Consider the following 11615-nt stretch of genomic DNA (forward strand, 5'->3'; position numbering starts at 1 on the left):
TTCCTTTCTCCCTTCCCACCCCATCCGTTGTTATAATGATCTGACATGACTGAATCGGTGAAATCAGTCGACATTTTGATTTAGCATACACATATCCAATCATGTATGATTTTAATCCAACATTTCTTGATTTAAGTTCCTCTTGTATGACATTATTTAACTAGATCTCGTATCGTCGACTCGCTAGACAGATCAAATTCTTAGCCTTTCTTTATTCCAAATTCCTGGAATTAGGCCTACCCCAAGAGGGACTTCTGCCCAAAAATGCCCACCTCCTTTCCCGCGGTACACAGTGCGCATGCCCAGGATCTCATGAGCGATATTGTTGGGCTGTGTTGGATAGCAACCGTTTCACAGCATTTCAGTAAACTAGTACTTTATTGTGTCGTTTAAGAATATCAGTTAACATGGCAGATCCAAGAATACGACAGATTAAAATCAAGACTGGCGTTGTTAAGCGGTAAGTGTAGTTTTTAATTAATACAATCTTAAAAGATAGCAGGCTATCTAGTTAGCTTGCTAACTGACTAACATGCTACACCCACAAGGCCGCGGATACCTACGGCTCGAGACAGAAGTCAGACTGTGCGTCGAGAACACTTCGCCGGTATAGATTTAACTATACACCGGTACTTTAGGGAGGTGCATGCATTGTCAATCAAAATAAGGCAGTAGCAAGGACATAGGAACCTGTACTTCATAACATATTTAAATATACATTGTATGTTGTTGAATGACATTTTCGCCTTTTTATACAATGTTTTAACCATTTATAGTAATTGCGTGTGTCACGTTAGCAAGTCATCCCGGTTGTGTTGCCTATAACGGTAAAGTTAAGCGGCTAGCATACAAGCTAGCATGCAACGTCCGTTGCATTCTCTTCTCGACAATTATTAAGGATGCAAATCTGATGTTATGACAACCCCTCATGTACTGTTGTCCTACTTTTTCCTTTTTTAATGTATCTTATTGTTTTCTATGTAAAACTTGCTCAGGCCTTTGTTGTGAATAAAACAAAACAAAAATCTACTTTGGTATTCTCTTGGCAGGAGCGCAATAAGCAGTTTTCTCTTGTCATCTCTGTCTAAGGTGCGAGCGATGCACTCATCAGAGCCAAAAGACCAGGCTTTGCTAGCTAAGTTTTCAAGTGAATGTAGGCTAAAGGCCTATTTATGGTCAGTGACTGTGCAATTGTAAACATAAGCCTAAATGCGTCATTTGATGCACTGCAGCTGATTTTCTGCAAGCTCATTCTCATCTGAACCAGGTTCTTTTTTGTTGACAAGGCAATCAGTTTTAGCTTAGAGTTGCACAATTAGACCCTGGCTGCAAATGACTGATGTTTTCCCTGACAGGGCATTCCATTGCTACAGTCCAACATCTGACCACAATCTGTTATTTATTTTATTGAACACACAAAAGTAGTCACGATTAGATCTAATTCACTAATCATACTAATAATTACAGCGTCCCCTTTTTTCTGATGCAGCCTAATCTTTTATCGGAAGGACAGAACAAGAATGTCATATTTTAATACATGTTCTCCTGAAAGCTATTCAAGAGCTTCTATTCATCGAGAGATTCCATCACAACACTGGACATCATCCATATATATCCATAAATAGAATAGTCGGCCTAAGCATGGAGAGGATTTTTTTTTGCTCTCTCCCTCATCACCTCCAGGTTCCCTTCCTCCGTGGCCCTTTGTGTAAATGTGCTATCGATTGTGTTTTGATCAGGGTCACATTACTAACGGGCTCCCTGATGATTGTGGGTAATGGCGCTGGCGGTTGGGACTTCTACCTCAGAGGTTGACGTCACAGAGAGGGTGTCTGTTGCAGTGGGGAAACTGTAGGCCCGCCGGTGTAATGAGAGGTGGTGCTTTATCAAGTTGGTTCAAACGCATCTCCATTCTAGAATGGCTTAATTTCCATTTTAAAACGTCTCTATTCTCATTCCTTCCCATGCGGCCCCATTCGGAATAGGTTGACTTCATCATTGGCTGTCATAGGAATGGAATATTTCACTGAGGCAAATTAAGTAAGGAGAGACCCATTACCCATTCAGCACCTGTGGCCTGTAGCATGACCTTGGTATTGGAACCTGCAGCCTCTGTTCAAGGTCAGATGGAACAGACTGCCTTTTCTCTCTTTTTGTCTGTTTCTTATGTAATTCTGTACCCTACTATGTCCTCCTGTCTGTCTGTCTTTCCCTCTTTCTCTCATGTCCCCCTCCCTCTCTTTCATTCTCACTCTCTCTTTCTCCTCCTCTCATTCCTCATGTGTTATTAAAAGCCTAGCAGCTCCCTGTCCGCTCTCTCCCAGTAAGGCCTGTTCCATTGGCTTTGTGGCGTTGTACATTCCAGTCAGTGCCTCCTCTCTGCCCTAGCGAGGCGGATGCCCTTAATAAAATGACAACAGTAATTTGGCTTTGTCATTCGGGCCTTGGCATAGGGCTAGGCCGGTGCTCAAAAATGCAGTGCTGCCTGAGGAGGAGGAGGAGGAGGCGGCCGAATGTGTGTCGGATCTCTAATTCCCTTTTTTTCCTTATTTTCCAGAGAGATGCCTTTTCCATTAAGTCCAGGGTGGCAGGTCTATTTAAAACCAGCCACGACGACCCCACCCCTCATTCACACACACACACGCACACACACACACACACACACAGCCAGCGTTTCCAAGACCCTGCCGGAGAGAAATAAGGAATGAACATCTGGACTGGATGAGAGGAAGAGGAGGATTGACGGGGTGGGGGTGGACATTTAGTTATTAGACTGTCCTTCAGTTTTATTCAAATAATTTCAATCCCCCTTTCTTTTCCTTCCTCTGTTCCCCTCTCTCTTGTTGAGGCCTTCTTTCCTTCTAAATAACCTCAGAGGTGACGTCCTTACTGTGTAAAGCCTGAGAGAGAGGAGAGGAAAAGAGGAGAGGAGGAGCGCTCCTCTGCTGTTCGTTGTTGCATATGCCGCCCGTTTAAACATCGTCTTGATGGAAACGTATTAAAATGAGCGGTAATTGACATAAAATATGACAGAGTGCCGTTGGCTTCCTCGGCTAAGCAAGGCGCCACGGCAACACTGAGGGAGAGGGTGTTTCTGGGTAATGTGCCTGATTAATGAAGGATCACTCACACACACGAACCAACGCACACAGCTGATTTTATGAAAAATGAATTTCGCGTCGTCATCCCGACAAGCAAAGCTGCAGCCGGAAAAAGACTATTAGTCAGGAATCATTATCAATAGTGATATTTTCAAACTCCATTATGCCAATCAGGATCTGAATTTATTTAATAGATTTAGTTCCATTTGGCCCGTAATTGATAAATAATCAAAATATATCAATGTACTCAAACCCATTTTCACTAACAATCAAGGAAAAGTGGTCCATTTACCACATGACTTGGTCCAAATTAGGGACTAAATTGATGATCAATTAATCGTAGAAAGGGCCAGTAGAGTGTGTGTCCTGCCAGAAGTGGCAGTTAAATGGAGAGCGTGGTGATCAGGCAGAGGAGGAAGGCAAGACGCTGTACTGTAGTAGATCCACAGATAACCAACACACAGACGGCATTGTTACATTACACCAACGCTGTACACATCTGGAAACAATGGGACAAATTGGTCAGGACTATTTTTGTTGTTTGTTTGACCATTACTTTACCTGGTGGTAAGTTGAATGAAAACTCCTCCTCTTTGACATCTTGGGGTCTGAGTTTGTACAGCTCTGTGTTTTAGGTGTTTGTGTTTTTTCTGTGTTGTTTTTAACGTCATCGCGCGAATGTTGATTTAAAAATGTCAAAAAATTGTCCACCCACACCAGACCCGATCAGGACACGCAGGTTGAAATATGAAAATGAACTCTGAGCCAACTATATTAATTTGGTGATAGGTTGAAAAGCATTAAACATCTATGGTAATTTAGCTAGCTTGCTGTTGCTAGTTAATTTGTCCTCGGCTATAAACATTGGGTTGTTATTTTACCGGAAGTGCACAAGGTCCTCTACTCCGACAATCCACAGATAAAACGGTAAACCGAGTTTGTTTGTAGTAATCTCTCCTCCTTCAGGGTTCTTCTTCATTGGACTTTATATTGCGGTTGGCAACCAACTTTGAGGTTCATTACCACCACCAACTGGACTGGAGTGTGGACCTCAGTTCATCTTTCAATCCCCAACGTGGGTATATGCTCCTGAGGAGATAGGAGAAGCGGGACTTGTAGTGCATCAAGCATCACAAATAGAACCAAGTTCTATTTTAGCGCCTGGCTACGCGGACGCTCGTTGACGAGCGCGAGCCTTGTGGTCAGAATGTTATTAAGCATTTCTCCAGTGCCAAGATAATCCATCCACCTGACAGGTGTGGCATATCAAGAAGCTGATTAAACAGCATGATCATTACACAGGTGCACCTTGTGATGGGGACAATAAAAGGCTACTATAAAATGTTGTTTTAGAGAATTTGGCAGTACGTCCAACCGGCCTCACAACCGCAGACCATGTGTTACCATCATCTGAGACCAGCCACCCAGACAGCTGATGAAACTGAAGAGTATTTCTGTCTGTAATAAAGCCCTTTTGTGGGGGGGGGACTCATTCTGATTGGCTGGGCCTGGCTCCCCAATGTGTTGATTTGTTTTTGTATGTTTGTAACTACGCTGTGCTGTGTCTTGTCTGTTATTGTCTCCCCAGGCTGGTGAAGGAGAAGGTCATGTACGTCAAGGAGACCAGGCAGCAGGAGGAGAAGATTGAACGACTGAAAGCAGAGGCCTGCGACGAAGAGGCCGACTCAGAGGCCAAGTATGTCATCAAGAAACAGGTCGGTGACAACTCAGCAGAATAAATAGCCTACATGAAGTTGTAAAAACATGTTTTACATAGGCCTACACATACAAAACTTTACATTAAGTTGTAAAAACATGCTTTACTTAGGCCTACACATACAGAACTTTACATTAAGTTGTAAAAACATGCTTTACTTAGGCCTACACATACAGGACTTTACATCAAGTTGTAAAAACATGATTTACATAGGCCTACACATACAAAACTTTACATTAGGTTGTAAAAACATGCTTTACATAGGCCTACACATACAAAACTTTACATTAAGTTGTAAAAACATGCTTTACATAGGCCTACACATACAAACACTTTACATTAAGTTGTAAAAACATGCTTTACATAGGCCTACACATACAAACACTTTACATTAAGTTGCTTTTTAAAGCTGTGTAGTTATACTATATATATGTCATACTATAGTAACAATGTTGTATTAAGTTCATTATGATTTAGCAATTGATTTGTGATTGCATATTCATGGATTTGGAGCCATTTTTGTTATTACACAAGATAATACAATGTTGCTAGCCACTTGGTTACTACACAGGAAAGACACGGCCTGATGAAGTAATGCATACAAATAATCTTGTCCTCCGAGGAGGTGTGTGCTTTTAGTAACGTTTTATTTGGCATTCTAAATGACCTGTTGTGATTTTCCTCATCAACATTTTCTTTGTTGCCTTCGTGGCTAAATGTATAGAAGCGTTCTAATGTGCTTTAACACGCCTATTGTAAAAGAGAAGTATAGTACAGTAGAGAACAGATGATGCCAGTAGCCCTACATTCGCTGTAATGAGGTCAGCGTAGTATCATTATGAATAATTAGGCTTGGGGGGGGGGGGTCCGTTAGTGATTTAGTCATTTTCTGATTTAATGACGTTATGTAACTTTGGAGGAGTTTGATAATTACTGCCACATGCTGGTAATTTACAGCCGCTAGGAGATCGCTGATCCATATCCTCGTGTGCTCCCTCCCTCTTCCTCGCTCCCTCCTTTATTTTCCCTGCTTGGTGTAGAATGAGTGAGGGATGAGAGGCTGTTAGAAGACCCAGGCTGACCTCTGTCCCCTGTGTGCCCTACCTCATAACCTTTGTTTTCATCTCAGCTATTCTAGGGATTTTACACCTTGTGGAGAGGATCATCTGCAACGATTTCATGCCCAATGGACAACTGATTATACTCTTGCAGTATGCACATTAGATAGCTCGTCTACGTCTGAAATCAAAGTAAAGTAAACGCCGCTTTTTCAACCGTCTGTGTTTTTCCCCGCCGCAGAATTACAAGTTCCCTGGTTCGACCCATTGCTAGGTTTGTTCAGTTGATGTGGATTGTTTTAGAACATCGAGGGAGCTTTAGGTCTAGGGCTGCGTCCCAAATGGCATCCTATTTCTTATATAGTGCACTACTTTTGACCAGAGCCCTGTGTGATTAGGGTCTCATATATATACCAGGTGTAGGTTAGTGGTGGGACTGGGAGAGCAGATGGATTATACACTGCTCAAAAAAATAAAGGGAACACTTAAACAACACAATGTAACTCCAAGTCAATCACACTTCTGTGAAATCAAACTGTCCACTTAGGAAGCAACACTGATTGACAATAAATTTCACATGCTGTTGTGCAAATGGAATAGACAAAAGGTGGAAATTATAGGCAATTAGCAAGACACCTCCCAAAACAGGAGTGATTCTGCAGGTGGTGACCACAGACCACTTCTCAGTTCCTATGCTTCCTGGCTGATGTTTTGGTCACTTTTGAATGCTGGCGGTGCTCTCACTCTAGTGGTAGCATGAGACGGAGTCTACAACCCACACAAGTGGCTCAGGTAGTGCAGTTCATCCAGGATGGCACATCAATGCGAACTGTGGCAAAAAGGTTTGCTGTGTCTGTCAGCGTAGTGTCCAGAGCATGCAGGCGCTACCAGGAGACAGGCCAGTACATCAGGAGACGTGGAGGAGGCCGTAGGAGGGCAACAACCCAGCAGCAGGACCGCTACCTCCGCCTTTGTGCAAGGAGGTGCACTGCCAGAGCCCTGCAAAATGACCTCCAGCAGGCCACAAATGTGCATGTGTCTGCTCAAACGGTCAGAAACAAACTCCATGAGGGTGGTATGAGGGCCCGACGTCCACAGGTGGGGGTTGTGCTTACAGCCCAACACCGTGCAGGACGTTTGGCATTTGCTAGAGAACACCAAGATTGGCAAATTCGCCACTGGCGCCCTGTGCTCTTCACAGATGAAAGCAGGTTCACACTGAGCACATGAGCACATGTGACAGACGTGACAGAGTCTGGAGACGCCGTGGAGAACGTTCTGCTGCCTGCAACATCCTCCAGCATGACCGGTTTGTCGATGGGTCAGTCATGGTGTGGGGTGGCATTTCTTTGTGGGGCCGCACAGCCCTCCATGTGCTCGCCAAAGGTAGCCTGACTGCCATTAGGTACCGAGATGAGATCCTCAGACCCCTTGTGAGACCATATGCTGACACATGCACATTTGTGGCCTGCTGGAGGTCATTTTGCAGGGCGCTGGCAGTGCACCTCCTTGCACAGAGGTGGAGGTAGCGGTCCTGCTGCTGGGTTGTTGCCCTCCTACGGCCTCCTCCACGTCTCCTGATGTACTGGCCTGTCTCCTGGTAGCGCCTGCATGCTCTGGACACTACGCTGACAGACACAGCAAACCTTTTTGCCACAGTTCGCATTGATGTGCCATCCTGGATGAACTGCACTACCTGAGCCACTTGTGTGGGTTGTAGACTCCGTCTCATGCTACCACTAGAGTGAGAGCACCGCCAGCATTCAAAAGTGACCAAAACATCAGCCAGGAAGCATAGGAACTGAGAAGTGGTCTGTGGTCACCACCTGCAGAATCACTCCTGTTTTGGGGGGTGTCTTGCTAATTGCCTATAATTTCCACCTTTTGTCTATTCCATTTGCACAACAGCATGTGAAATTTATTGTCAATCAGTGTTGCTTCCTAAGTGGACAGTTTGATTTCACAGAAGTGTGATTGACTTGGAGTTACATTGTGTTGTTTAAGTGTTCCCTTTATTTTTTTGAGCAGTGTAGTAGGAGATGGTCAGGTTGAAGGGCAGGATGGATGGACGGATTAGAGGTTTTCATTGTAATAGAATCAGTAGGCCTCTAAGTGTAGTCTTTATTCTGCTGCTGCTGATGGGATCATTCCACTGCACTGGTACTGGGCGGGCACCATGACCACTCTACCACCTCACTGTGTGTGTGTGTGTGTCTCCACCTCACCACTGGAGTTTCTTAGAAGTGTGTCCGACTCCTCTGTGCTTTTTAGGATGCCAGTCAGGGGAATTCTCCATTCGCTTTGCCTGTTGAGGGACTCAGTTCTGCCTGAACCTCAGGCTCTAACTCCGCTTCCCCACAGGCGTAGCGATACCTCTCCATGCCTGATCACCGTAGTGCTACCTGCCCTGGGCGTAGTAATACCTCTCCATGCCTGATCACCGTAGTGCTACCTGCCCTGGGCGTAGTAATACCTCTCCATGCCTGATCACCGTGCTGCTACCTCTCTGCTTTAGTCTTCTCCACTCACCCAGGTGTGCCGGAGGCAGAGCGAGGCGAGGACCCCTGCTGCTGCCCAACTCCCTGCCCGATCAATAACTCAATAAAAAATGTCACACAGGCAGAGAGCTTGTTGTGGGATGTTAACCTTAACACAGCGTATGTGGGATACTAAACCAAGACATTGCCTATTGCCAGGAATGACACAGTCGTGCTACTGAAGCTGTAACGCGTTGTTTTTCAACCTTTTAATACATTATGTTCTAAAGCAGTGTTTCTAAACCTTTTTTGTACTATGGTTCTTCTGCTTGGAGGACCCCTTGAAGAAAAACGAACACACACAACTGATATGCTTATAAATGGTGTAGATGATGGTGCTGATGAGTAGTATGTGTTGTACTGTCTCTGGGTTCCAGTTGGAGGTGCTACAGGAGTCCAAGATGATGATTCCAGACTGTCACAGGCGTCTGACCATAGCACACGCAGACCTGTCCCAGATACTAGTAAGAACAGCTCTGTTTTCTTCCCGAAATAAAAAATATATATATAAAATCACATGGAAGCACTCCTAGGGCAACAGTGACCAAGCTGGACTCTGTTATGAAGGAAGAAATGTTAAGAGGAACCAGACTGGAGGTGGAGCCAATCCTCCTTTGTCTTGGTTGCTGCAGGTTTATCCAGATGTTAGTATTTTGGGCTTCCGTGTCGGGAGTGTGTGATTTTCAGTGACACTCGTCATGCAGATGCGTGTGACTGTCTGTAGCGTTGTCTATCCTGACAGATCTAAGAAGCCAGAGAAAGGAACATACACCCTTCTTCCACACACATGCGTGTCTCAGGGTCCTCACAATTAGCAGAGAGCAGGAGTCAGGCAGCCGTGGCCTCGGTGAGACACACGTGCAGAAAGAGGCGGAAGGGAGAGGGGGAGAGAGGAAATCACAGATGACTCCTCTGAGGGAGGGTGGGGAGACGTGACAGCGACTTGTCCCTCTCCACCTCACACCAAAATCCCCTCTCACCCACCTCAACCCCTTCCCGCACGCACGCACACACACTCATTACAGTTCATTAGCAGTTCTGTCACTGCGGTGGGCCACCATAGGAACCCAGCAGCACTCGATTAGCACAGATGTGACCCACACACACACACTCTCTCACACATCCACCCATACACACACACACACTCTTCTGCACTGACTAGAAATGTTACACTGTGGAATCAACGTATGCAGATTGTTAATGTACATTTTATTTAAATGCACTATGTAAGGGACGTGTTAGAAAAACAGGTTTTGTATGATCATTTGGTGAATAGCCACGTGAATGGACCGTGGACTTTTCATGGCTAGGTTAACTATGGGTTGATTGTGGACTGTAAGTTAGATTTGGTGTTATGCTATTTGATGGGTTAGTCATTTTAATGTTGTGTGTGTATGTGATGGGGTTAGTATTGATATCCTGTATGTGCTGTGTGTGTTTTTCAGGAAACGGAAGAGGACTTGGCTGAAGCAGAGGAGTACAAAGAGGCTAGGACCGTATTGGATTCAGTGAAGCTTGAAGGATGATGTTCTCACTCTCTAATGCGTCGCTTAGATGTCCATTCCGTTCGTCTGGGCTTGTTTGGAATCATAGACAAACAGAATCGTTCAGCACTCTTTTTCTTGCTCTTTTTTTTATTTGTATGTATTTCTACCGTTTGAGAACAACGTGTCGTCTGATCTTGACATCCTCCTGATCTTGACATTCTTCTCTGGAGTGCACACTCTCACACAAGCATCAAATGAACACTTCTTTCTGTTCTTACCATGGGGGTTTGCTCGGCTTCTACCATACAGCTGCAAATGAAGCCTAATTGTCTTGTTTATCTCGTATTCAAGCTATTGTACTTTAGCGTCTTGCATCAAGTGATTTAGAAGTGTTCCTCAATTTGTTGATTTGAGCATAGATTGTTCTTTATGATAACTGATACAATATTTAGTATGTATGTATTCTCTCATAACAAGCAAGATGTCAACAGTGAACATAATTAAAGAACCAAAGAACCTAACAAGAGGAGAGCTAGCTAAACCGTTATTATATAACATACATCCTATTGTCTGTGTGGGGTTGGATGGAGAGAGAAATTTAGCACTGTTTTTGACATGGTTAGTGCTATCTGGGAGCCTTGGGATGTCCCTACCCTAAACCCTAGCCCCATACTTTAAACCATGTGTTATTTTAACCCTAAACCATGTTCAATGTCATCTTCAATGGTGTAAGGATGGCCCAAGGATCCCAGACAGCACGGACCGTTTTGTCATGAGGCCTGTTTCAGGACACCAACCTCCGCTGGTCAATAACATCCATGCGGCCTAGTGACATCATCAGCACTGCCATCACCAACTGGACATAGCCTGTCACATCCACTGTATAAGCATGGGGTACACTTGGACACACTATTTTCAGCCACTACAATACAGCTACGACCAGAAGGTGATTTTCGTAGCAGGTTTGGAGAGTATTTTCGCTATTTATTTTCCTAACCTTGATCAAATTATCTTAACCTGCTACGTTAATTATCTTAACCTGCTGTGTAAGATCTAACACGCTACGAAAAAAAATCACTTCCGGTCGTAGCTGTCTCGAAGCGGGGTGTTTTTTCATAAAGGCGTAGACTGTTTGCCGAATGGCCAGTAAGGTAGTTGTTGGGCATCAAGTCACTTCTTATTTTGGTCCACAAGTGTAGACTTTAAAAATATGTATTATTAAATATTTTATTTGGCTTAACATATATAGATTTTATTTTCCACTATGGAATTGTCCAAAAAGTTTATTTTTACTGGACCATAAAATGTAGGCCAACCAGATAGAGGAAACACCTATGGATTATATAAATACTATTATCCTAAAGGTAAACTATGCTTGAAGATGTTGTTCAATGTAGGCTATATATGTTTTTATAGCCGACAAAAAATGTATTAGGTTGTGCTCAAGTTAAGCCTGTTAATAATATTGGATATGAATAATATAATAGATTAAATGTTCAAACAAATCTCATGGCCTATTATTTCTCTCCGAATAAGTTCGGACTCTTTCGAGGTTAAGGCATCTAAGACACATGAATGCCAGTCTAATAATACAAGACAAAAAACCTGACTGGGCAGACATTTAAGGGTTGGCTTGATCCTTATTTTACAGATTTCGATAATTATCGGGATCGCCCCGAAGTCTCATTATCGCCCTAATGAGACGCGCGCCTCTC

The 11615-nt window shown here is 43.9% G+C and overlaps 1 protein-coding gene across 1 annotated transcript; it reads left to right on the forward strand.

Moving 5' to 3' along the window:
• Positions 1 to 282: 282 nt before the first annotated feature.
• On the forward strand, positions 283 to 11405 carry LOC129863808 (tubulin-specific chaperone A-like). The gene is made up of 4 exons (XM_055936079.1): positions 283 to 460; positions 4690 to 4816; positions 8791 to 8877; positions 9859 to 11405. The coding sequence occupies exons 1-4, from the start codon at positions 408 to 410 to the stop codon at positions 9937 to 9939; spliced, it is 348 nt and encodes a 115-aa protein (XP_055792054.1). The 5' UTR covers positions 283 to 407; the 3' UTR covers positions 9940 to 11405.
• The last annotated feature ends 210 nt before the right edge of the window (positions 11406 to 11615 follow it).

Source organism: Salvelinus fontinalis, chromosome 10, assembly GCF_029448725.1.
Source record: "Salvelinus fontinalis isolate EN_2023a chromosome 10, ASM2944872v1, whole genome shotgun sequence".
Classification (NCBI taxonomy): Eukaryota; Metazoa; Chordata; class Actinopteri; order Salmoniformes; family Salmonidae; genus Salvelinus; species Salvelinus fontinalis.